General features: G+C 40.8%; 1 protein-coding gene across 2 annotated transcripts; it reads left to right on the forward strand.

The window, feature by feature from the left end:
* The first annotated feature begins 33 nt into the window (after positions 1-33).
* Positions 34-27901, forward strand: micall2b (mical-like 2b). Of its 2 annotated transcripts, XM_044028306.1 has the most exons (17): positions 34-430; positions 9524-9572; positions 13560-13701; positions 13782-13969; positions 14195-14322; positions 14743-14949; positions 16718-17266; positions 17384-17649; positions 19000-19063; positions 19541-19689; positions 19807-19871; positions 20239-20362; positions 21072-21174; positions 22714-22787; positions 22898-23012; positions 25379-25425; positions 27081-27901. In XM_044028306.1, exons 1-17 carry the CDS (start codon positions 288-290, stop codon positions 27155-27157), a joined length of 2490 nt encoding a protein of 829 aa, XP_043884241.1. In that variant the 5' UTR covers positions 34-287; the 3' UTR covers positions 27158-27901. The 2 variants fall into 2 exon arrangements, with proteins under 2 accessions (XP_043884241.1, XP_043884240.1); XM_044028305.1 differs by lacking the exons at positions 34-430; positions 9524-9572; positions 13560-13701; ... (1 more) ...; positions 14195-14322; positions 14743-14949 and having other exon boundaries at positions 15688-17266.

A 27901-nucleotide genomic window follows, 5' to 3' on the forward strand; every position in this document is an offset into this window, starting at 1 on the left:
GACCTTTCACAGGTGTCTCTCTCGGGAGTCGAAGGTGAATCCCTCTCACACACACTTCTGCTCTCTGTCACTTCCCGGATTCCGCGTGTTCCGTCAGAGTCTGTGGAAAGTTTTGAAGTTGTGTTCTTGTTAAGAGAGAGAGGGAGAGGGAGGGAGTGAGGGAGTGAGGAAGGAAGGAAGGAGGCGGGTATCTGGCTGAGTCCACGGCGGAGGCTACAGCGCTCTTCACTCGGCTCCAGCAGAAGCTCCGTGTTTGCTCTGTGTTGTATGCGGCTCTAAGCTCCAGGATGGCGGCCGTGAAGGCGCTGCAGCAGTGGTGCCGGATCCAGTGCGACGGATACCGGGACGTGACCATCACCAACATGACCACGTCGTTCAGGGACGGACTGGCTTTCTGCGCCCTCATCCACAAACACAGACCCGATCTCATGTAAGTAAGCAGTCAACTACAACTTAAGCAGGAACCCGGGTAAGAACTCAAGTGTCCGACACTTTTAAACGCACCCTTTGTGACTTCTGGTTGTTTATACTGTGAACAGTTTAAACTTCATGGCTCTGTAAAGCGATTGTTGACCTTAATCCGATTAAAGTGAGAGAAAACGTCATGGCTCTGTAGGAAAAGCAGGATCAGCTGTGGAGCTCAGTGACTCTTTACACTGTTAAACCGATTGTTGACCTTAATCCGATTCAAATTTGAAGTTTGTCTTTAGAGAGAAAACTTCATGGGTCTGTAGGGAAAAAAACAGCATCAGATGTGGAGCTCACTCTTTACATGGACACCAATAAACCGATTGTTGACCTTAATCCGATTTAAAAAGATTTACATGGACACCATCAAACCGATTGTGGACCTTAATCTGATTAAAGTGAGAGTATGTTTACTGTTAGTCTGTCTTTAGACAGAAAACTTCATGGGTCTTTAGGAAAAGCAGGATCAGCTGAGGAGCTTTGAGTGGACACCAGTAAACCAACTGTTGACCTTAATCTGACTAAAATCAGACTGATGGATGTTTTAACCAGTTTCTTTCGTAAGCTGCAGAAAGAAGCCACTACACAAATGTGTCAAGTGAAGAAACGCGAGTCGATGAGCTGTGATAGATTTAATGTGAGCGAGGGAGTCATCAGAGTATCTGCAATAATATGTGATGACGGGTGACGAGCTGATGTGTTTAAGGGCAGCTCATGGCAGCCAAGAGGTAAAGGAATTGGACTTTTAACAGGAGGGGTCACCGGGTTCAAATCCCCTGAGAAAGACACCCAATCCCTGCCCTGGGCGCAGACAAGTGCTGCCCGCTGCTTCTGCGCCTAACACGCGTGTGTCTTCAATACTGGCGTGAAAAAAGGAATGCGTAAAATCAATATCACTAACTGGCGTTTGTGTAAAAATAACAAATTCTTAGTGTAGAGCAGGGGTCTTCAACTCAAATGTCCTCGGTGTCAGTATAGGACCAGTGAATTGAAAAGTTATTGCAATAATAGATAAAATTTATCGAAATAATGATAATTATGGCAATATTCACAGAATTTCAAAATAAAAGGGTTTTCTTTTGAAATGGAACCATATATTGTTCACAATTTAAAAATGTATGATTCTTTAAATAAAAAAAGAACCATATATAAATATCTTTTTTTTTTTTTATATTTTTTATTTTTGTTTTGTGAGAGCATTACAATACAGCAATTACTTTCATTTCAGATAACAAACAATGGTATTTCTGCGACTCACAATTGAGATTTCAGTATACAAAACAGGAAACAAAATACAAAAAGTCAAATAAAAGCATACGTGAGAACTCAAACAAGTTGGGAAAGATAGCAAATAAAGAAATGTCCACCAGGGAGTTTTTTTTTTTTTTTTTTAAATAAATAAAATAAAACAATTCACACTAGTCGTCAGGCCAAATAAAACATTCAAGAGTAAAGCATAAAAAAAAATAGCATACAGGATCATCCATTCAATACTTCTGCCTGTTCTAAACTAACATATCTTACCCATTTGGACCACAATTCGATAAATATGTTTTTCTGTAGGCGAATGGAGAAGGTAATCTGTTCCATGAGGTAAATGTCACTTACTATACTTATCCACTCCTGTATTGTAGGCGGATCAGGGAGAAGCCAACGCCGTGTCAGTGCCTTTTTACCAGCAGTTATCATAATACGAAATAAATATTCATCAGCTTGCCTGACCTGTGAATCCGAATTTCCTAAAAATAATGTAGAAAACTGCATAGGTAGATTAGTATTAAACATGCTGCCTAATACTTTGTGAAGTTCTGTCCAAAAGGATTTAACCACTGGGCATTCCCAAAAGATATGCCAATGATTGGCTTCCCGGTGTCCGCACAGTCTCCAGCACACAGCTTCACCTCCAGCAAAATGTGCCTTTTGTTTTGGTGTAATGAAAAAGCGTATCAAACACTTCCATCCAAACTCCCGCCATACATGAGAGCTGGTACATTTCCACTGGGATTGGCAAACACTGAGCCAATCCTCCTCAGATATTGTTAGATTACCCTCTCTCTCCCATTTTTCCCTAACATATCCTGTACTGTGTGTTTTTTTAGACAGTAGACCCTTATAAATTCTAGAGATGACACCCTTATTCGATTTACTTTGGTAAGCATCAATAAAAATTATCAATATTGGGTCATTAAGATCAGTGTCCTTTCTGATATGTTCAAAGCGGTTACGTACCTGGAGGAATCTAAAAAAATCTGTTCTTTCAAGGTTACAGTCTTCTTTCAACTTTTCAAAGTTTTTAAATTGTCCCTTTTCTGTGAGAGAGTAGTAAGTCGTTATTCCTTTCAAAATCCATGATTTAAATCCCTTATCAATCGTGTTAGGCCTAAATTCCGGATCATAGGCACACCATTGAATTATCTGTAATTTATTACTTAATTTATACTCGTCTTTTATCATATTCCAGATTTTTAGCTGTGCTTTGATCCATGGGTTCTGTGCCTTGTCTATAAATCTTCCCATTTGTTTGTGCGGTAGTACTGCTTGTATTGGAGGGTCAATCAGAGTGGAGAGTTCGATATCCTTCCATCTGGCTCGAAAGGATGGGTTACACAAATTAATCAGGGGTTTAATCTGAGCTGCATAAAAATAGTCCTTAAAATTAGGTAGTGCCATCCCCCCTTGCTTCTTTGGAAGTTGTAAAGTTTTAAACCTAATCCTGGGTTTTTTACCCTGCCAAATAAATCTGGAAATAATCTTGTCCAGTTCAGAAAATTGTTTTGAGGAAATTTCTACAGGGAGTGCCTGGAATAAGAAGAGATATCGTGGAAGGATATTCATTCTTACAGAATCAATTCTGTGACTGAGACTAAGAAAAGAAACTGAGTTCCATCTATGCATGTCTTCTTTAATTTTTGTTAAGAGGGGGCCATAATTTATCTCTGCCAATGTTCGAATTCTTTTCGGCAGGTTTATTCCTAGATATTTTAATGAATTTTGATCCCATTTAATTTGGAATTTGTCCCTAAATTGCTTTGTGGGTTGGTAGTTGATAGTCAAAATTTGTGTCTTTTGTATATTTAATTTATATCCTGAATAATTACCAAACGTTTCTAGAAAGACCATTAATTTGGGAAGTGAATTAGGAGGGTCACTTAAATAAACCAAGACGTCGTCAGCATATAGCGCCACCTTGTGGTCATCTCCATTAATGCAGATGCCTTTAATACTCCGAGTCTGTCTTATCCACTGAGCTAGGGGCTCTATATAGAGTGCAAATAGCAGGGGCGAAATCGGGCATCCCTGTCTCGAACCACGTTCTAGTAAAATAGTATCTGAAAGGTAACCATTTATTTTTATCCGGGCCAGTGGTTTGTTGTATAATGTACGGATCCCTCTAATAAAAACGTTGTCCATGCCAAATCTTTCTAAAACTTTATAAAGGAAAGGCCAACTTACCGAGTCAAAGGCCTTCTCGGCGTCTAGACTAACTAAACAAGCTTCAATATTATTATTTTGGATATGATGTATTAAGTGTAATGATCGCCTGATGTTGTCGTGAGTCTGTCTTTGTGCGATAAATCCAGTCTGATCATTGTGTATTAGCTGAGGAAGAACCTTGTCCAGTCTTCTGGCGAGGATGGTTGTATAAAGCTTGTAGTCAACATTCAGCACCGAGATAGGCCTGTATGAACTACACTCCAATTTACTTTTTCCCTCCTTGAGAATGACGGAAATCACTGCTTCATTCCAAGATGGCGGCATTTTATTATCTTTTAATGTCGTATTACAAGCTTGGAGAAGGATTGGCACCAACTCAGTTTTAAATGCCTTATACCACTCCGAGGAGAAACCATCTGGGCCAGGTGATTTGTTTGCTTTCAGGGTGGAGATGGCCCTATTCAGCTCTATCTCAGTTATAGGGCCTGTTAATATTCTATTTTGTTCTTCTGATAAAGTAGGCAAATTTAGAGATTTTAAAAAGTTATCAATTTGCTGGTCACCTTCCAATTGGGGTTGTGTATACAGGCATTTGTAGTATTTTCTGAATGTCCTTTGTATTTCTTCTTGTTTATATCGTATAGTCCCACAATCTATGTCCCTTATTTTGTATATAGTGTTGTCTGCTCGTTGCTTTTGCAGTTTTCTCGCCAAGATTTTATGTGATTTTGTTCCTGACTCATAATAAGTTTGTCTTGTGAATATCATCTTTTTTTCAACTTCCTGTGTGTATATTTTATTTATTTCATCTCTAGTTGCTTTTATTCTAGTTAGTGTTTCTAGTTTTTGTTCTTTTTTATGTTGTGTCTCAAGGTCTTTCAGTTCTTTATTAAGGTCTATCAGTCTTAATTGTTTTTGTTTCTTTTCATAGGAACAGAATGATATTATTCTCCCTCTAACAACAGCTTTTAAAGTATCCCATATCGTAGCTGAATCAACCTCTCCGTTATCATTTTCTTCAAGAAACGTTTTTAATTCTTCTCTCATTTGGGTTTTGAATCTTGGATTATTTAGGATATTTGTGTTCAACCTCCACAAAGTTCTACCCGGATTATCGATAATGTCCACAGTGCAGGAGAGGGGGGCATGGTCAGATAGATCAATACATCCAATATCGCAATCACGTATTCTATGACGATCCTTTTTTAGCACAAAAAAATAATCTATCCTTGAATAAACATCGTGTGGGTGTGAGTAAAAAGTATAGTCCCGGCCTGATGGATAGAAATCCCTCCATAAATCTAATATACCAAGTTCTGTCATTAATGCAATCATTTTCCTATGTAATCGCGTAATAACTGCGCTTTTAGATGAATCCTGTTTCGGATTGAGACGGATATTAAAGTCTCCACCACATATGACAACCCCTGTGCCCTCTATCATCAAATCAAATATGTTTCTATAAAAAGCAAAGTTACTTCCCGGGGGAGCATAAACATTACAAATTGTTATATTTACGTCATTTATTTTGCCTGAAACTACTATGTATCTCCCTTCCTTGTCGGATGTTTCCGAGATCTGTTCAAATGGTATTTGTTGTGAAATCAAAGTTGCTACGCCTCTCCTGTGACCTGATTTATAAGATGAGAAGTATACCCTTGAAAAACCCATTCTCTTAAGTTTTTCATGTTCCAGAGGGGTGAGGTGTGTCTCTTGTAAGAGCACAATCTGTGCATTCTCCCTTCTCATTTTCACCAGTATCTGCCTCCTCTTAGCTGGATTTAAAATCCCATTCACATTAAAAGAAATAATTTTAAGGGTTTGCCTATTCATCGTGTACTACTGTGGGCTACATAGATTATCACCCTGCCAAAAATCTCTCCTGGCATCCCTGCAAGTACATTATACCAAACCTATCTTTCCCAAGAAACACAAACAAAAACAATATAACAGTCTGAAACAGAACATCACCGGTGCAATTTGGAACAGTTGCTTCCGATGCTGAGGCTCGTTCCAAAGGAGCCTTGTGGGGCCTTGTAAAGTCAAAGCCCTCATAAGGGAACATCCCACGACGTAGTGGTGGGGCCCTGAAATGCGGCTGCATTTCAGCCAAAGTCCAAGTGAGAGAAAAAAAAAAATAAAATAAAATAAAATAAATCGAGTATGGCTCGCCAAACACGTCCCGTTCATCTGATTAAACAAAGAAAATAGAAGTGTAGGCTATGATTAGACGCGAGCCCAGGCCATATAAAGCAAAACTGTATGGTAGAGTTCTGCATGCATAGCTAAACCAAAGCAAAGTGTATGATACACATTTCACTGTAAATTCAGAGAGCACTTATCTGTAAAGTGTGAGGAAACAATCCATCAGTGACCGACAGTGTCCTAGCGGGGTTGTCTTCTAAACTCCTTGAGTCTGTCTTTAAAACGAGAGTGCTGGTGTTTCGGATGTGCGCTGCCGCTCGTAGCAATAGACTCCAGGTTTCCCACCTGGTCTCCCCTACTGCCTGCCCTCTGCCAGGTAGACAGGAGGAGAATCTCCTCTTGGTCCGGTGTGGCTGGGGTCTTCACCACAGTAACCGGAAACCCTCGCGCCGACATATCCCTCGTAGCCTCCGCCGCATTCTGGAACAACCGGGTGCCTTCATCATAATAAATCCGCATCTTTGCAGGGTAGGGCGTCTGAAACTTTATTTGTTTTTCCTTCAACACCTTTTTGGCCTCGATGTATTCACTGCGTTTCTTTAACACTTCAGGAGGAAAGTCATGGTCAACATAGAAACGAACGTTGTCGTAAAGCACCTTCTTTTTCTGCCACGCTCTCCTTATCACTTCTTCTTTAATCTGCCAGCTGCCAAACCTGACCACTATGGAGCGAGGTTTTGCCTGCGGGCCAGTGGGCTTCGGTGCCAGAGCCCGATGTGCCCGTTCAATCTTAAGGTCTCCGTCAAGTGGGAAGTCGAGTGAAGTTTTCAACATGTTATTCAGGAAACCAGCCATGTCAGTGCCCTCTGTGCCTTCGGGTACTCCGTAAATACGCAGGTTGACACGGCGCGCTCGAGCCTCCTGATCAATCAATCTTGCCTCCAAACTAGCCTGACGCTGTGTCAGCCGCTTGATTAACGTTGTTGTTGCTAGAAGCACGGTCTCCGTTTCATCTATTCTCCCTTCTACTTCGTCCAGTCTGTCATTCGCTCTCTTCAACTCCTGCTTAATGTCAGAGAGTTGCTCCCTGTTATCTCTTCTGAACTCACGAATTTCGTTGAAGATACTTTTAAGGCTAGCATCAGGGATATCGTCTTCCCGTGGGTGTAAATCCGGAGAGCTGCTTCGGCTGAGTCTCGAGTCTGGGTCGTCTTCTGTTGAACCCATGCTTAATCCACTTCTAGTAGTAACCCCTTTCCTCATTCTTTTAAGAAATACCCACCAGGGTTAACAAAATCAAGTTTTTTGGGGTTAATTGGTAAAACCTTCGGGGAGCTAAAAGTTTAGGCTGCCATCCTCTCGAAACCGGAACCGGAACCCATATATAAATATCTTATATCTCCATATTAAGTGGCGGGCCATAGGAAATCAGTTGGGGGGCCACACGTGGCCCACGGGCCGCAGGTTTGAGGACTGTGGTGTAGAGGAAGTGGCAGAGGATGCAGTCGTGCGGGACTCCAGTGTAGGTGATGTGACTGTGCCTGTTTTCACAGCCTGTGGTCTGTTGCTGAGGAAGTTATGACATGTTGAGCTAGAGAGAGAGACATGGTGTGTTTACATGGACGGCACTATTATGATATTAATCTCTTAGATTAAGACAGTAGTAGGAATTAGACAGCCATTACGTGGAGAATTCTAGTTCTTGGGTTCCTCGGCGTAATTATGTTCTGTGACATGTAAACACGGGTATACATTCAATATTATTATGTTAACATGATAATCTCAAATCTTTTCTTGTAGTCAAATGACTGATATCCATCTTTGTAAATCGGAATAGATTATTGCCATGTAAACAGCATTTTCCTGATTACTTTAACCTCATTAAAGTGAGACAAAATCAGCGATGATCAGATTAAGTTAAGTACACGCATCTCGTCAAACTCCCATGTCTAATGAAGAGTTTTCACAGCAGGAATTTGGCTGTGCTGTGGATGTGAGTCATAATCAGAGAATGCTGCATCATGTGTACACAGGAATATAAATGGAATATTCGGTTAGCAGCTCTACGTGCATGTGTCGTCTGCAGAGGTTTTTATGTCTGTATGGATTTTTATTTCATCAAGGGCCACAACTAACAGTTATTTTCATAATCAATTATTATTTTCTCCATGAATTGAGTTCTTGTTTGGTCCACTGATCAGTGTTTCCCAAAACCTGGAAAGGATGATGTTCTCAAATGTCCTGCATTCATGCCTTCTTTGTTATGTGTAGCAAAGGAACCATTGAATCAGCACTTGTCTGATTGTCTGATATTTAAACTTGATACAGACCTAAAATAAGGACTTGAAACCTGAGAATTTATCCTTTCTGACTGGATTGAATGATCAAAAACCAACACACATGACACATACTGTACGGTTACCTGGACAACACGCAGCGCTTCAGATGTTGTCTTTAAATCGTTGTCATTCTCACCTCTGAAAGATTTGCAACTGATTTCAACTCTGCTTACGGAGACCTTTGCTCATCCCAAAATACTAAAAAAAGTTGTTGTTAATGTTTCTGCTGTTTTGCTGTTTACTGGAATTTAGCCGTCGATCTGAAGCCAACAGCAAGTGCTGTGGAATCTGGACATGTTGTTTATCTGCCAGATGAGCAAAGTTTGTCTAGTGTTACTGATCACGTCCAACTGAGCTCCTCCATAATTCTTGATTAAAATGTTAATTTTAGGCTTAGTTGTGTGAGGCGTCGGTGATAAACCTGTGATGTTCAGCTTACGCCGGTAAAATACAGTTAATCGCAGCAGGACGGCATGTTTGAGAAGCTAGAAGTAGAGAATGTAAGTCATTTTGCTTGATGAATTCAAAATGTTTTCTTTCTCTTCACTTCTCTCTGTTTTTGAAAACCACCAGGGAATTCCCGCTTTCTAATAATAGTCCTTATTAATAATTGACAGCTGATAAGGCTTGGCTCTGAATCGGTTGTTTCCACATTAGATCAGACTTGAATCATCATCTCTGAACTTTAGTCTTAGGCTTGTTTCACACACACACACACACACAGATGCATGATTCGTGTTCCAGGGAGTTCATCGTGACAGATGGAACTTTTCATTTCATTTCCAGAAGAAGTTCCAGCTGCTCCAGTTGTCTCCGGTCCAGGTCTTACGACGGAACACGCTCATGTATACATGCATAGAAGCGCTCGGCGCTGATTACAGGCTTAGCTCCAGTTTACTCAGTTTAGCCACGTCCGTGAGCGCGATGAATGCTGGCTTTTCTCAGTTTAACGGCATGAGATCAGTGACTCAGCGGTCGTGTCACTGCAGAGTGACGCTGACACAGTCGTGATATATGTGGATGTAAAGGCGAACGCGGGTGACTGAATAACACATGTTTTGGTGGAGACAGATTGTAAACACATGAATGTGGAATGCGTTTTATTACTCATGGGGTTTTTTTGTCCTCTCTTGCAGCAATTTTGATTCACTGAAGAAGGAAAATGTCTACGACAACAACAAACTGGTAAGACTTGTTTACGTTCTACATGTCCACTGTTGTTAGAAAGGCTTCTTTCTTATTTTTAGGTGTATTCAATCATTCACATGATGTAGTTTTATGTAAACACGCTGCTGCCGGCCTCCGTCTTCTCCGTGGATGATGGTCAGTCTACTGCTTTGGAAGAGTGTGGCATATTTGAACAATTATTCACTGTCACCGCCACCAAGTTTGGTGCAGACATTCATGGTCCCCAGAGGATTAATCCCTATGACTTAAAGGTCCTTACCTGTCCAGGGTGTGCACCTGCCTTTGGCCCTATGTCTTTCCATGAACTTTCCAAGCATCAGCCAATCAAATCATGTGCAAAGTTCAGATCAAAAACTTCACAGCCCAAGTAGTATTTTATTCATATTAAATGTTACGCCCTGCACACCCTGGACTTTTAATTGATCTCCTGACTCCTCGAGCACAATGTCAAAAGTTCGCGAAACCCTCCGTTCGTTCCACATTCTGTGTGTGCAGAGAGGACTAGTGTGTGCATTCTGCTCATTCATACACAAATAGGGCTCCATTCATATTTAAATGAGGGTTGCATTGCTCTGGCATGCCACGCTGGCGTAACTCATCCCTCATTCTCATCCATCTCAATGTATTGTCCAACCAGGAGCGTCAGAAATCAGTTTGCTTCGGGTCCATCCATTGGGAGAGGATGACACTTACTGTGCACCATGCAGACAATATACAGAAAGTATAAACTGAGCGTAGTCAGCTGTGTTTTAATTACACATAGATGAGTAGTGTCCTAATTACTGTTAGCGAGAGTAACATAGTTGTTTGTTGGATTAATTCCATCTCAACTAGTCTCCAATGTGAAAATGTATTTCTGTGAATTTAATATTTTGGTGTTTTATTTTACATCCCTGACTTTAAACTACCAGGGTGTCGGTGCCATTTAACACATTGTTTATCAAAATACTAACGTCTTGAATAAACTTCACTCTTCATTGTGCCGTTTTCCATATTCAGTCACATACAGTAAACAGTCCTGCAAAGTAGGGATGTCCCTGTACCACTTTTTGTGAATCTCCTCTCTGTTGTAGGTAGGCTTGCATAGGGTCGGACAATTGTGGAGATTTATGGGAACTGATGATATACAAATATGTAAACATTGCGTTTAGTCATAAGCAAACGTGTCAGGCAAGACGATACAATGAAACAACACGACACAGATTCATTTGTGAGTAGAACTTTATCAGTGCTTAATTAGTTTGAACAATCGATTCTTTCATTGAAGAACAAAAGCAGGAATGTGCAGTGAAACATTCCTAATCCTGTAGGAACACAGCATGTGTCTGTGATTTTGAGGAATAGCACTGATTTTCAACGGTATTTGCATCAAATCTGATTGTTTTAGCCAAGATTGTGCTACAATATGTTATATTTAAGTTAGATTTGCAGTTTATTCCCATTAATTCCCAGTTAATTTCCATACAAAGTTTCCCATTTTGAAAATTCCTGGAATTTTGCAACGCTACTTGTTGTAGGTTAATTATCCCAAAGCATGAAGCTTTGTTCAGTCATGCTGTTTCAGAATCTTTATTGTCATTGTGACAACGAGACATTGCACATAGAAATTAAAAGTGCAGGTTTTCCAGTGCAAAAGAAAAAAATATATATAAAAAATAAGAGAGAGAGACACACACACACACAATTATCGCACACATCCTGAACTATGAAAACATAAACCCGGGGTGTGCTGGATGAAAGAATGATTAAGTGATTTAAAAGAGATGTAAGCGATGTACGTAAACATAAATGGACTATAGATCAAAATATCTACTTGAGCAGCATTTAAACAAGTGATGGCAGATGGATAGAAACTGTTTCTGAGTATTTTTTTGAGAAATTGATCTTAAATCCTAGTTTTTTCCACACACTTTTAAACACATCACATCATCATCTTCACATTCATGACATCACATGACCACAGTGTGGAAGTTTGTTATGTGATAAGAAATGATGATGATGGTGAGTGGGAAGATCCATAAAGTTGATGGTGGACCTCATGTCAAAAATTGTCAAAGTGGATCTTTAATTTGTGGCTGATGTTAATCTAAGAAATTACACTTTTAAAACATTTAAACAGCAAATGTTTCGACCTGTCGTGACCTGTTTCGACATGTTCATGTGGATATTGCATCAGCACCACGTGATTATGAGCAAGTGAATTTTCAGACGTAAAAAGGAGAAGAGAGCTGAGGTGTCACTGACGAACGCTGGGTGCTTCAGTCCTGATTCATTTTCCTCTCTGGAGTTTTATCGCTGGACTCTGGAGCTGATGATAATGGCCCGACGTAATAAACAAAATACCAGCTTGGACGTACAGTCGTTTGTCAGACACTGTTCTTGTTCTTGTCGTTGAAACAAAGTTGAGATGACAGTCTTGTTATTAAAAGCTGCATAAAGCTGTGTGACATCACCGTATCACGGGGCGCAGCAGAGTAAACAGAGTTTTTATGACTCCTCCATCCTGTGAATACTGATTTAGTTCTGCCTCGGCTGCTTGTCGGCCTGTCTCTGCTTGTTGTTTTTTTTTTTCCCTGTGAAGGTGTTTGACTCTAGTCCTGACTCGCTTTACTAGTCTGTCACCACACCACCAAGTGTAGATTTAATCTGGTTTCATATTTTGGCCATTTGGAGGATTTTTGTTGAAGATCTTGAGAATCGAGACACAGATAACACAACGCTTTGTTTGAGGAGGGAAATAATACGCCCTCATCTATATGATGCGCAGTTTAATGTACACCTGGTAGACAGGTATGTGTGTGTGTATGTATGTTGCCACGTTTCATGCTGTCAGAAAGAAGTTCTGTCAATCCAGACTTTTTCAGTCAGAGCCTACACTCTCTGTGACACTGACAAAAGTAGATCAACAAGTTCCATAATCTCTTTTATTCTCTGTTTTTTTAAACACATCTTAACTAGGGATGGGACGATACCACTTTTTTTGTGTCTGATACTGATACCGATATCACAAACTCGAGTATCTACCAATATTAGTCCAATGCAGTCATTGTTTTACACCATTTATCATGACATAACTATCCAACTGTGTGACAAAATAATGTTGTAATAAACAGCCCAAACATGACTCCGCTAAAATCATTGGATTGGATTTGACATTTTTATCTGTCCGATATCCAATCCAGTGATTTTGACCAATACCGATACTGACCAATTCCCATCCCTAGTCTCAGCTCTTATCATTTTATTGATTGATCTGTTTCAAACTGTTTGGAAAAGTGCAGTTATTATGATTATTTTTTCAAATTTGGTACAAAGGGGCGGCCCATGAGAACGTTTAACTTGTGACTAAAGGGTTGTCGATTCGAGTCCCCATCAGGTCAAGGGCTGGGGAACTTCCTGAGCAAAGACCCAGTCCCCATTACTCATTGTTAATTAACACTTAACACTCTAAATTGACCTCAGTCACGGGGGCCACATCCAGTCTCAAAGGTTTGGTTTTTGTGAACATTACTATGTTATGACAGAAAACTCAAGGATGAACCCATTAAAATGTCATAGTTAAACACCTCAAGAGAATCCTTTTTTATTTGACACAAATGTGAAAGTGCATTACTTTGAGTCTGGAAATAAAACTGATTTGGTCGGTGGAGGCCAACAACCACATGAGGGGATTCTAGTTTAGAATTATGTCCAGCCGTTACAACAACCATGAAACATACTCGGCAAACTTATTCTACTCAGGACACCAAACTTATCCTGACACGATATCAACAAGAAAAGGAAAAGGAAAGGAAACCATCTTTATGCTTTCCTTTTCTTTCCCTGCACCAGTGCCCCCTGTGACCCTCATGTGGAGGATAAAGCGGTAGAAGACGAGTGAGAAGTCTTGTTTGAATTATGTAAAGTAATTCAAACACGGAGCCACAGTTACTCCAGTTTCCAGTTTCTCTTTGGGTGGTTGGATAAAGTCGCTGTTGTTTGCAGGCGTTCAGCGTCGCGGAGGAGGAGTTGGGAATTCCAGCTCTGTTGGACGCAGAAGACATGGTCGCTCTTAAGGTCCCCGACCGCCTCAGTATCTTGACATATGTCTCGCAGTACTACAACTACTTCCATGGACGCTCCCCGAGTGAGTAACTCTGTCTCACCCCTTCTCTCTTTCCATAATTCAAGTACGTCTTTATTTAATGTGTAACGTTTTGCACACAGTTGGTGGGATGGGAGGTATAAAGCGTCCAGCCGAGCCGACCCCACACGAACCGCCTGGAAAGAAGAACCAGCCAGTGGTGGCCAAAGTGTTTCCCTCATCCAAACCTGCCAGAGAGAACAGCCCTCCCCCCTCCTCCAACATCACACGGCATTTTCCTGCACCAAAACAAACCACAAACATCACCAAGGTACATTTTGACTACTTGAAATAAACCCCGGGAAGTTAGGAACAAAGCTCAGGGTCGAGCAAAGAGGGGAAAAACCATCTCTTTGCAGTCAGTTGTCTGATGAGGAAGTCCATGATGTCATCAGTGATGACCTCAACACTTGGAACTTGAGTAATACATTGGTCTTTTGTCATAGAGGATTTTCTTTTTCTCACTTGTTTACGTCTTTCTCTGTCTCTCTCGTAGGACGGTCCAGTTGAGACACCGCATCAGACGGGCACACTGAGTAACAAATGTGTCTCCTGCAACAAGCACGTTCACCTGGTGCAGCGATATCTAGTGGACGGCAAGCTCTACCACAGGAACTGTGCAAAGTAAGAGCCTCACTATAGTGTGTATTCTGTGTCTCCAGAACAGTCATAATAGTGAATTACAGTTCATTTGTACAATCATGAAGGACTGTTAATTAATATAAACAAACCATCGGAATGTGTTTAATTTATTTTAAATGAGCCTGTCAGACAATCAAATATCTGTTTTCTGTCAAACAAAGAAGCATTAATAGATTGTTTTCAAAGTTCCAATATGTAACCTCTGCCACTGTTTCCTGCTTCAGCATTTACAATTATTGTTTCCTAATCACCGGTTGAATATTAACTTTGAGATAGACTTTTGAGTTGGTGAATTACCAACTACACCTGAGAAAATAAAAAATGTTCAAGTGTGTGTGAGTCTTTCTGCTCATGGTGGAAATCTATGGAGGTGTCGTGACTTTTGCACTTTCTGTCTCTCAGGTTACTGTCAACAAACTCAACTGCATCTTTTAGAAATTCGTCAACAAACAGCCCGGTCTCCAAAGTCACTCCACTACCAGACATGACGAAAACCAGCACAACCACACCTGCGCAAATACCCTCCAGACAGGGACCAACATGGCGGCTGGACAAACCCAGCACCACATCTAACTTCTCCACCAACGTTTCCTATTCATCTCCTTCCAGGTCTGTTTCAGGTGTCTCTTCTCCATCTAGCTTGTCCTCCACAGTTTCCTCCTTGTCCCCTTCCAAGCCTGCTTCAGGTGTATCTCCCCCATCTAGCTTGTCCACTACAGTTTCCTCCTTGTCCCCTTCCAAGCCTGCTTCAGATGTCTCGTCCCCATCTAGCTTTTCCACCACTGTTAGGTCATCGTCTCCTTCTAAGCCTTTTTCAGGTGTCTCTTCCCCTTCTAGCTTCTCTACCACTGTTAGGTCGTTGTCTCCTTCCAAGCCTGCTTCAGGTGTCTCTTCCACAGCTAGCTTCTCCACCAATGTTAGGTCTTTGTCTCCTTCCAGGCCGGTTTCACGTGTCCCTCCCCCATCTAGCTTGTCCACCACAGTTTCCTCTTTGTCTCCTTCCAAGCCTGCTTCAGATGTCTCGTCCCCATCTAGCTTTTCCACCACTGTTAGGTCTTTGTCTCCTTCCAAGCCTGCTTCAGGTGTCTCTTCTCCATCTAGGTTCTCTACCACTGTTTCTTGTCTCCCTCAGGTCTGCTTCAGGTGTCTCTTCCCCATCTACCTTCTCCACCACTGTTAGGTCATCGTCTCCTTCCAAGCCTGCTTCAGGTGTATCTTCCCCTTCTAGCTTCTCTACCACTGTTAGGTCGTCGTCTCCTTCCAGGCCCGCTTCAGGTGTATCTTCCCCATCTAGCTTCTCCACCAATCTTAGGTCTTCGTCTCCTTCCAGGCCGGTTTCACGTTCTCCCCATCTAGCTTGTCCACCACAGTTTCCTCTTTGTCTCCTTCCAAGCCTGCTTCAGATGTCTCGTCCCCATCTAGCTTTTCCACCAATGTTAGGTCTTTGTCTCCTTCCAAGCCTGCTTCAGGTGTCTCTTCTCCATCTAGGTTCTCTACCACTGTTTCCTCTTTGTCTCCCTCCAGGTCTGCTTCAGGTGTCTCTTCCCCATCTACCTTCTCCACCACTGTTAGCTCATCATCTGCTTCCAAGCCTGCTTCAGGTGTATCTTCCCCATCTAGCTTCTCCACCAATCTTAGGTCTTCATCTCCTTCCAGGCCGGTTTCACGTGTCTCTCCCCCTTCTAGCTTGTCCACCACAGTTCCCTCTTTGTCTCCTTCCAAGCCTTCTTCAGGTGTCTCTTCCCCCTCTAGCTTCTCCACCTGTTAGGTCTTTGTCTCCTTCCAGGCCTGCTTCAGGTGTCTCTTCCACATCTAGCTTGTCCACCAATGTTAGGTCTTCATCTCCTTCCAGGCCAGTTTCACGTGTCTCTCCCCCATCTAGCTTGTCCACCGCAGTTTCCTCTTTGTCTCCTTCCAAGCCTGCTTCAGGTGTCTCTTCTCCATCTAGCTACTCTACCACTGTTAGATCATCTCCTTCCAGGTCTGTTTCTGGTGTCTCTTCCCCATCTAGCTTGTCCACCACAGTTTCCTCCTTGTCCCCTTCCAAGCCTGCTTCAGGTGTCTCTTCCCCATCTAGCTTCTCCACCAATGTTAGGTCTTTGTCTCCTTCCAGGCCTGCTTCAGGTGTCACTTCCACATCTAGCTTGTCCACCAATGTTAGGTCTTCGTCTCCTTCCAGGCTGGTTTCACAAGTCACTCCCAAATCTAGCTTGTCCACCGCAGTTTCCGCTTTGTCTCCTTCCAGGCCTGCTTCAGGTGTCTCTTCTCCATCTAGCTTCTCTACCACTGTTTCCTCTTTGTCTCCTTCCAGGCCTGCTTCAGGTGTCTCTTCTCCATCTAGCTTCTCCACCACTGTTAGGTCTTCGTCTCCTTCCAGGCCTGCTTCAGGTGTCTCTTCCACCTCTAAAGAAAGTCAGACTGCTTCTGCTTCCAAACCTACTGCTGCACGGACTGTGTGCGAATCCACCTTCGCTACAACCAGAATCATCGACAGCAGGCCAACTCCTGCACCTCGCACCTCAACCACAGCAGCCAAGACGATGCAGTCCAAGCTCAAGTTCTTCGAGTCGGACAGCAACACTAGCAATGAAGAGAAAAAGACTTCATCTATTAATGTGGACATAAATAAAGGGATGCACACTGCTGGTGGGAAGGTCCAGGAGGTTACTGCAGGTCAGACTGTGACTGTGGTTGTAAATGTTGGTGATGCTGGCAAAAAGGCAACCAGCCCAAACTTGAACAAAGGTGGAGACCGAGCTAAAGCCGCTGTCAAAGGTGGAAAGGAGCGTTTGAAACCGACAGACGTTGAGAGCAAAAAAACCAAAGCAGAAGCAGCAGCTTTTCTCTCCAAGAAACTGGCTGAGGAGAACAACAACAACAATATAACACCGTCATGGACGACTGTAGCACTGAAGAAAACTGAGAAGTGAGTAAACCACACTCAAACTTGAGTTTACTCTTCTGTATATTTTGCCTTGGCCTGACCTCTGCTGGTGAATGATGGTATTACTATTAATAATAACAATATTTCTTTTCTAATCAGACCTTCTCAAGTTGAGAATCCCAAGAGGGAGACACCGGCTGTCAGAGGGAGAGTGAGGCTGAGGGCTGACCCGTCACTCCTCGCTGACCTGAAGGTTCTGGACACACCAAAGTCTGCTCCAGCTTCTGTTCCGAGCCCGGTTCCGAGCCCAGTTCCGAGCCCTGTTCCGAGCCCTGCTCCAAGTCCAACCGTCAGGAGCAAACTGAGAACCAGGACTCCAGACAGAGGGAGCCCGAAGCCTGTCAGAGCTTCACCCAACACCTCAGGTTAAATTCAAACATGTCCTGAACTCTACATCCAGTGGAAGTTACTGTCAGACTTTCTTAGTCAGTCTGCAGCTGTGTTGTATTTATAAGAACATGCTAGTTGTGCTCAATACTAACATAAACTGTAAACCTACACAAAATACTTAATATATTTATATGATACAGCAACTCAAGTTATAAGCCCAAAGCAATAAAACAGTAAATAAACAATTTACATTACAGGCACACTAATAATATGGTAAATATAGTAAATAACGTTTTACTGCCATAGTCATTACCATATAAAGAAAAAATGTTTGTCAGACATAAGGGAAGAAGAATTTCAACTTTATAATATAGTATTTTTTATACTGACTCACAAACATTTTAATATGTAGGTAGACATGTAGGAAGGTATGTAGGTAATATGTAGCTACACTGATGGTAGTCTATAATAATTCTAAATATTAAGTTATTGCCTGGATATTACCCTGGAAATGCATGGTATTATTGTAATGGTATCTCTTTATTACCATTGTTTTAATAACCAAGATAGAAATTGCATTAGAAATAAGATGATATTGAACATAGTTCTACCTCTAGTCACAATGTGTTTTATACTTTTATGACATTTAGTTGGTCATTAATATTAATTCAGGGTGGGCGATACGGGCAAAAAATAATATCTCAGTGTTTTTGTGGCTTTTGACAATAACGAGAATCGATATCCTTTAAGACTTAATTGTTTGAGTTATAACTCATGAATTGTTGCTTACAGATGACATCGATGGACACAATGTTTCAGGAAAACAACAAATCTTTTTTACTTTAAAATTTCTAAAAATTGAAAGACTGAGGTAAATTATGCAACATACACATACAAGCAAGAGCAAATAATAAAACAATTCAAAAACTTAGTGGCTACTCGTGATCACGTAAGCCCACTCGTGGTCACATGACGCTGAATTCTGCACATGAGTCTCAGTGCGCGTTTCATCCTTTTGTGAAGTAATTGATACTTGATAATGTCAATTTGCACATCTTTCAAAAAACAGTCCCAATATTATCTTATATGATAGACTGTATCGTGCCGACACCTAATAATACTAATATATGATGTGAATATGCACATATACTGCTCATCTTAATCATATTATAACATGATATTGAAGAAGTCAGAGCAGTGGATATGATGTAAATGTGAGTTATAATTAGACTCTGTGCAGACGGGAACACAAATTACTGTCTTATTAATGTATTATTCAGGATAATGTTAATCATCAGATTATTGGCTTTGATGTAAATTTATTCCAACTTTACCAGGAAGTGACAAAACACTGACGTTTCCATTGATTTCTTTGCTCTCGACAGCATCAGAGAACGAGTCTCCTGCCGACTGGAGGTCGATGCTCAAACCTGTCGGCAAAGAAACCAAGTAAGACTCTTTGTGTTCTGCTGTCACTGTGTTATAATACTCTTCTAATCTTGAACATGAGCGGCGTCACGGGCTGATCTACATCATCGAGCATTTTTCTGTATGAGGGATATTTTTTTCCCCTGTCCATTCATCCATCCTTTGATCCAGTCGTCCATCCGTGTCTCCAACTGTCCCTCCCACAGGGAGCGTGAACCTGCTGCTCCTCCACATGTCTCTGGTGGTCAGAGCTCTCAGGCACAGCTCTTCCACCTCATGCATGTGAGCCCCAAATGGTGTCATGACAGTGTCGAGTCCTCTGTGGTGCAACATATGCTCAGTGCTCCGAGTTCCTCTCCCCACATGACCTTTCCTCTTGCTCTCTGGGCCGGAGGGGACGGATTTAAAAAACAAACAAACAAACAAACAAAAAAACACTGAAACTGTCCATGAATTCATTGATGTTCTGATTCATTTTTCCTGCTCCTCTATCCACAGACCGGCGAGTCCTCCACAGCCAGCTAAACCGCGGGCTAGTGGAGCTGGAAAGACCCGGGTATCGGAGCTTTCTGTCGGGCCTCCCTCGTCCTTGTCCTCCTCTAATGTCTCTACACCAATCATTTCTATCACTCCACCATCATCAAAGGGTAAAGCCTAGTCTAATTTAGTTTTTAGACAAAACTGAAGGGACAAAATCCTAAAGATTGTTCAAATGGCAATTCAACCTCTCCTGTCGTTCTTCTGTTTTCTCTCTTTTTTTTTAGGACTTCAGAACGGTGCTGGAAAACAAACTGCAAATGGCACCAAGACGGAGTCAAAGACTGTGAAGGTGCGGGATTTAGATCACAGTAAAGAAAATATTCTATAGGAAAAGACATCAAGACAGACGCACACACACAGTAGACACAGTATCAGGCAGTTTTCTTACTTTATTAAGGACATAAATGGTAAAAATTAACTAGAAACAGCAATGTTGCACTCTGAAATGAATGTCAATCATAAAACGTGAAATAAACAAGTCAGTCAGTTTATGAATAACACGTTGCTGTATTATTTACACTTTACCAAACAACATTGATTCTGAATGTAATGAAAGATATTCTTTACTCATCTTAATAATCCTTTTTTCCCGTTTTGATGTCATACTTAAAGGCATGTGTTTCTGTGTAAGCATTGTCTCTAACTGTGTGTAACAGATGAAGCAGGACTACATTCCCAAAGAAGACATCCTAAAGGAACTCGACAACATCGAAGAGAGCTTGAATGAGTTGGAGAGGAGAGGAGTGGAGCTGGAGATGAAACTCCGCCGCAGCGAGGAAGGTGAGACACACACACACACACACACTCATAGACATAATGTGTTCCCTCACCCTAACAGTAACCATTACAACTAAACAGTCTTGTATAAACGACCTAAAAGTGATACTTACATAGTAAAAGTACAAGTATGTTACCAGAAAATGACTTTGGTACAAGTTGAAGTCACTTTTTATAATATTACTTAAGTAAAAGTGCATGACATTTACTGTACTTAAGTATCAAAAGTAGTTGGGAGTAAGTATTGAGTCATGGTAGCTCAGTGGTAGGGCGAGTTGTCTTTCAACTGGAAGGTTGTGGGTTCAGTTCTTGGCTCTGTTAGTCTATGTGTGTCCTTGAGCAAAGACACTTAAGCCCACATGTAAAGCAGCTCATGAAGACTAGAAAAGCTCTATATAAATGCAGACCATAATACCAACTCTTCTTCTTCTGATTTTATTTAGTAGTAACAAAGATAGTCAGTGGAAATGTAGTGGAGTAAAAGTGGCTAGAAATATAAATAACAAAGTAAAGTACAGATATGTGAATTTTATACTTAAGTACAGTAACAAAGTATTTGTACTTACTGTTACATTACAACACTGCAACTAACCCCGAATAAAAACCTTTACCCACTCCCTATGGTTTGAAAAAAAAGGCAGATTTGGTGGAGTTTGAATGTGTTTCTGGGATTAACTCTGTGTGTGTGTGTGTGTGTGTGTGTGTGTGTCAGAGGGTGAAGATGACTCTCTCATGGATGGGCTCATGGTCGAGTGGTTCAACTTGATCAGGAACAAGCAGGTGGCCATGCGCCGGGAGTCTGAACTGGTTTACATGTGAGTATACACACACTCACGCACACACACACACACACACACACACGCACGCTCTCAGAGAAGGGGCCTCACACTTTATAGCGATCAGTGAGACAGACTTGCGGCCAGAAGGTTGACAGTTTGAATTCCCAGTGCCCTCCCTCCCTGCAGGATGTCCTGGAACAGGACAGAGCAGCACTCACTGGCTGAGGTGCAGGAGAGGCTAATACAGCTCAGTAGATTTGACTGGGTCGTGTATACACAGTCCTGCTGCCGTAAGAACTCACTGTAAAAACCATCACCAACCAAATCTGTCCTCACCATTTAAACATCTGTTTTCAGGAGCAACTGTTCGGCTTTGATGCAAAGTCGGTTTGGTTCTTTCCCCTGGATTTACTGGCAATAAGAGAAATATAGATTTTTTTTTCTTTGTTGGGCTTAGGTGACATATTTTTTTTTAGTGTTATTGATCAATAATTCCGTAATAACCTTTTCAGGAAAAAAATGAAAGAGGGTGCCTCCTATTGGCTGATTTACTTAGCAGCTGCATGTACACATTTACTCAAGTATTGGTGACAGCTGCTTAGTCTGAAACCTAAAATAGGGGAAAAGAGTCTAAATGAGAGTCAGAGCTTTATCGCAGTAAAAAGATATAATTGATGGAGAGTATCAGTTAGCATTTAAAGGTGATATACGCATAAAAATATCAACAACAACGACTTTCAGTGTTAAAACGGGCGGCGCTATTTGATCTCAAGTGGGCCAGACCAGTAAAATAATAGCATAATAACCTCTGAACGACAAGATCTTTTTACAAAACATATGATGAACAACAACTCTCAAATTTCTTGAGAAAAATAAGTGCAGTTTTCAACGATATTATGTTGTCATTTTATTTATTTACACATGTGCATAACAACTTACAGATGACATTGGATCTACAACAGAACAGAACATTTAGTCTTTAGCTGTCTGGAACTGAAAAATATAGTATTTTTTTCACAAATTCATCCTGTGAGCCGGATTAGACACTCCGTTTGGGGTAGTTCTGGCCCACAGGCCGTATGTTTGACACCCTTGTCAAAAATCTTCTTCTTTTTGTTATTAATTATTATTATTGTTGTTTTTAAATGCTTCTTTTATTGGTTTTTATGTGTGTTTTTAGCCACCTTATTGTTGATTGTACTGTATGTACTGCACTATGGTCCACCCTGTGCTTTAAAAATGTGCTTTATCAATGAAATTGGATTGGATTATGTCAAGGGACTGTACGTAGTGAGGCAGAAACCTTTACAATATTATAGAGAGAAGAGAAACCCCAACATTTCACATTTCAGCAGTGGAGAATTATCACGTAATGAGAGGAGACGACGACAAGGTAACAATAACACACAGTAAAAAACCTTATACATGTTAAATATCCACTGACAACGTGTATGAAAGAGAGGGAACGAGAGTTGGCACTTCAAATGATAGATATGTGTTGAACAAGGCAAAAATAAAAAACCTAAAAACATTCAACCGTGAGATAATTGTGTGTTCTGTCTTTGTCGTGTGCAGAGGGAGAACTCAGGAACTGGAGGAGCAGCAGCCGAGTGTGGAGCAGGAGCTCAGGAGACTGATGGAGAAACCAGGTCAGGGCTCAGGAGGACGCCGTCATAACAACACACAACACAACAGTCATTAGACAATAATTAAATATTAATCATTTAATGTGTGTGTGTGTATGTGTGTGTGCGTGCAGAGCGTCTGAAAACATCCTGGGAAAGAAAAAGGGAAACGCAGCTGATGGACAAACTGGTGGAGATCGTCAACGACAGGAACGCCATCGTGGAAGGTCTGGACGAAGACAGGCTCAGGTGAGAATGACTCTGTGAAGCTCTATTACAGCATAATTCTACATCTCCAAATACTTAATACGACAATTTCGTTATCGCTTATTCTACATTTTACTCAAAATGTATCGTTAATGTGCAAAGACAGCACTGCACTGTCTACAGATTTCAGGTGATATGGATGTAAACCCTTTAAATATATAGCTGTACTTGAGCAGTTCTATCCAAAATTAATCTTTTTTATTTATTTTTTAATTTCTTTACCAAAAGTCACATCTATAAAAAAAAAATCACATACTGACCATTTACAGCCTCCTACATGTGTGAAAAGTGTGAATATGTTTATTTAATTATGCTATCACTCTGCATTGAACGTCATTGGATTTGTAAATAATAATAATAATAATAATAATAAGGATAATGATCACATCTTTATTTATATACCACATTTTAAAAGCCAAGTTTGTAAAGTGTTTTCACACTTGACCAAGCAGAAATCAGGATACTCTATAGAGGGAGAAACAAGGAATCAGGAAGTGAGAAGTGACAAAAAATACAAGCAAAAATACCATCTTTGTGTGTTATTTGTGCTACAAATGATAGGAGTGAGCGACGTTGACACAATGTAACTTTCCATGGATAATTAAACATCAACTAATTAAAGATCAAATATTTTACTACTGGGTGAAAGTTGAATGTTCATAAACATTCAGTCTATGAACCTCCATTTAAATGTTTATTGGATTATTTATTAAATAATTACTTTTAGGGATTTTGCTCGGATGCTTTATTAAATTATTTTTATTTATTTATTTTTTAATTATCTAAGTAAGAGTACCCGCAAAAGAGTGGTAAGAGTGAGAAAGAGTGGTTTTAAATGTCTTTAAGGACAGAAATCAACAAACACTTATCAGAACCATTTCACAAATTAGAGATTAAACATACAAAGACATTCTGTGTGTTATATATAATATAATATAATATACCATGTCTGTCTCTCAATCAAAACAATAACAGCAGACAGAGTTTGACATCACTGGATTATGAGCTTTGGTTCACTTACTGATGAAGTGACTGATCCTCTTCATCGTTTTGAATGAACTTGCTCTACGTTATTATATTTTTTTAAATTTAAAAAAGTGTGACACTGATCGACCCTCTCTCTCTCTCTCTCCCTCTCCCTCTCTCTGCTCTGACGAGTATGATCAGACGTCTCACTACAGGTGTTGAACCTCGGCGTAGCTGAGCGACCATCTGTCGCTCTCTCTACGCGTCCTGTGCCTGTGTTTCAAATTAAAAGCACTCTAGTATTTCTGTTGCTTGTTTTGCCACAAGGCTTTTATTGTGAAATATCTGCACAAATTAGCAGCAGATGCAGTCCTGGCATTTTAAAGGCAACCCCCAAAACAGCACTATTCATTTTTAAACAAAGAAATTTGGCAGGTGATGTCAAATTTAACGTGCATTTAAAAACAATTAAAACAACTAGTAATAAAATGATTCTGGTCATACCTGTCCTTTGTACGCCTCAGAGAGTTTGTCATATTTGACTCCTGGTAAGCCTGCAAACTAGCGATTATTTTCATAAGCGATTCTTAAACCTGGAAAGGGTGATGTTCTCAAATGTCTTTGTTTTGTCCAAAAAAACGAAAAATGATTCAGTTTTAATGATTTCTTTGTTACACGGAACAAAGAAACCAGAAAATATTCACATTCACAAAGCTGTTTTACTTCCTTAAAAACACTCAAACCGATTGATCGATTATCAAAATAGTTGACGATGAATTCAAAAAGGTGCACAATATTAGCAACAGCATTCGTTACTCTTTAAAATAATAATATGAACATATTATCATATATGACCCACAAACATCGCAAAGTGCCTTTAAGAGAAGACAAAAGAACTAAGGCTGCTATCAAACCTGTCAGATCACTGTAGGAACTGATGTAGGAACCTTTGAGGGACAGTGAAACGTGTCTCTCTCGTTATTTCTGCACTTCTTTGTGGTGGAACCACAGGCTGGGCCTCTGTGAAGTTGCTTTTGAATAGACTGGCCCTGAAACCTGAATACGAGCAGCTCCACAAAGCTGAAGACCAAGGAAACGGTTTATTACCTGGAATAAAAATATAGATTTATTAATATTTGAAAGCTAATGAAAGTATTTTTTTTAGATATTGTAATGCAGAAATGTCACATATTATATCTTTAGGTGTTTGTCTTATTGTACTGGTGATGATTATTGTTACGCAACCCTAATAAAACTTGTTTGTTCCTGCACTGCTGCCTCCTTCTTCTCCTCCTCGTTCCCTTGCTTTGCCTCCTCCTTCCTCTAAATCGCTCCGTCCCCATTTTCCTCCGTGCGTGTGTGCTGTCGCTTCATCTTCTCAGGGAGGAAGAGGAGGACCAGGAGCTAAACAAGATGATGATGAATTTCAGTGAGTGTCACACACACACACACACTCCCTGCTCTGTTCATTAGTTACCACACAGCCGCGGCGTCGCTGCAGCTTAGCTGCTTTATAAACGACCCAATCAAGGATTTCCATCATTGGTGCCACTAATTAAAGCAGATAGAATTCTCATTGTGGTTTATGGAAGTGTGTGTGTGTGTGTGTGTGTCTGAAACCTGTGTTTTTTTTTTAAAGGTGCCACTGTGCGACGTTTTTCATCTCATTCGATCTAATGACTGCTAATGGAGAAAGCATCAAACAAAAAGCGGTGGCGTTCCTATTAGATAAATGGATAATGCAGCCGCTTCATTTGGCCCTCGATAGAGCTGACGTTTAAGCCGCCCCTCATTTGCAATTCATGGCCGCTGGAGCGGGGGCCGCCTGAAATTGAGCAGATTTATGGAACTTGGGCGTGGAGTTCATTACGTTACAGTGAGCAAATGCCGATTACGGGCTAAAGAGCGGCCGTTTTCCATTTAATGATATTCATAAAGTTAATGCTTAAAGTTTCACGCTCCGGGTTCACTTTTACACGTGCACTGTATTTCTCACAGTTGTGTGTGTGTGTGTGTGTGTGTGTGTGTGTACACAGTAACCATGGCAACAGGGCCTCTGATTTGAAGCACCTGAGAGAGAGTTTAGAGTCAAAGTGATCAGTTGGTCGATTGTTGAGGTGAAACATAGACCTGAAAGTTCTTTTTTCCTGTTATTGCTATATAAGGATTTTCTCAGTTATATAAAATTACAAAGTAAAAAAAAATGACAACGGTCAGAGAGTGAGCCAGCGTTCACCCCGAAACTGAGGAAGCTAAATGGAACCTGGTTATTTACACTGCTGTGAAAAAGGTCTATTGTAAAACAAATGGGCAGATTAATTGACAATTTAAGTAAAAGTTTGTTGTTGGAGTCTCTTGTACATATAGACAATGATAAAATCTATTTCAAGTGGTATCCAAAATATTCTTGTAGATTAACTAAACGAGCCGATTCCCTCCTGTTGTCGTCCTTGTCGCAGCAGCAGTACTGGATTAAGACAAATCCTCAACTCCATCCCTTTGTTAAGGGTTTGATGATGATACCAATCGTATCTAAGGATACCAATACACTGTATCAGCTTACACTATATTATACTGCAAGCTGATATATTGGTATCAGACCCTTTCTCTGTAATATTAGTACCAGCATCAACCATCCACATCTGTCTTGTTGTAAACTTGAGTGTAATTTCTGAGTCCCACCATGTTGCCGTACAGGACTATAATTCATCTCAGGTTTGTGGCTGTGTGATAAATCGTCTTAATGTAAACACAACAGTATGTTAGTACACAAATGATTTACAGCACCATCATTGTGAAAACATTTAAAAAAATAGCATCATTTTCCACTGCCAACTGCATTTTCATGTCTTTGTTTAAGGGTTTTTGCACTATTAAGTATGTCACTCGAATAATTTGGACACGATATACTTGGCAAATACAAAAGGCCTTCAACCTTTATAAATGAAATGCACAGTGACAGAGTCCACGGTGCTTAAACTGCATTTAACCCCCAAAAAAAGACAGAAATGAGATTGCTATGATTACCTGTTTAATTACCTTTATAATGAACCCTCTCTGTCCACGTGTCGTCCTCTCCTTCAGATATAAAGAAAGACAAACCAAAGAAAAAGTCATCGGTGGCCAGAATCTTTGGCTGGGGAAACAAGAAGGAGGGATGAATCTGCTCGAGTTTTCTGCTCCTGTTCACGTCTCAAAGCCATTTGCCCTATAGTTCCTCAGAAATGAGGCTCCGCCTCGTTACAATCAGGTATTTGTGTCCATGAGGACTACTGGTCCTCACAAGGTCAGTATTTATGCCTAGCAATTGTCCTAAAGAGGTAACAAATACACACACACACACACACGTTTGCACAGTATTTGTAGTGAGGACCCTAACCCTTAAACTAAGCCTTAAACCCTTAAAAAGACATAAAGATTATGTTGAGGGGTCAATGACTCACCAGCTGTGTTGTGATTGAGTTCACTGCTCTGCTTGTTAGTTAATCCCCTTCTTAATCTTAATCTGTCTACTTATTACTCACTCACACACACACAGGCACATCTCCTCACTGATGTGTACAGTAACACTGATGCTTGTGTACAGTAACACTGATGCTTGTGTACAGTAACACTGATGCTTGTGTACAGTATCACTGATGTCCTTCCTGACCCTGTAGCTGCTGTCCTGTACATGTCCAACTGTGTGTGTACGATCTCCTTTAACTACAAAGAAATACAACACTTACATGTTTTTGTCCTTTGACAACATCACACAACTCTGTGTCATTCAAGCGCACTTTGCGTTACGGTGATTATGCGACGATCGGAGAAATTCCAGCGGTTTCTGAAAGTTGAGAAGTTGCGGCATGTGGTTATTCTGTGGTATATTTCACACGCACTGTATCAGGAAGGCGGCGGATCAG

The sequence above is a fragment of the Solea senegalensis genome, linkage group LG6 (genome assembly GCF_019176455.1).
Source record: "Solea senegalensis isolate Sse05_10M linkage group LG6, IFAPA_SoseM_1, whole genome shotgun sequence".
NCBI lineage: Eukaryota > Metazoa > Chordata > Actinopteri > Pleuronectiformes > Soleidae > Solea > Solea senegalensis.

Excerpts from the sequence above, each read along its gene's own strand:
- micall2b (XM_044028305.1), top strand. The coding sequence starts at position 15,744 with ATGTCTCGTCCCCATCTAGCTTTTCCACCAATGTTAGGTCTTTGTCTC. Across the intron at positions 17,650-18,999 it reads AGCTTCACCCAACACCTCAG|CATCAGAGAACGAGTCTCCT; the intron begins GTTAAATTCAAA and ends TGCTCTCGACAG. Across the intron at positions 22,788-22,897 it reads GAGACTGATGGAGAAACCAG|AGCGTCTGAAAACATCCTGG; the intron begins GTCAGGGCTCAG and ends GTGTGCGTGCAG.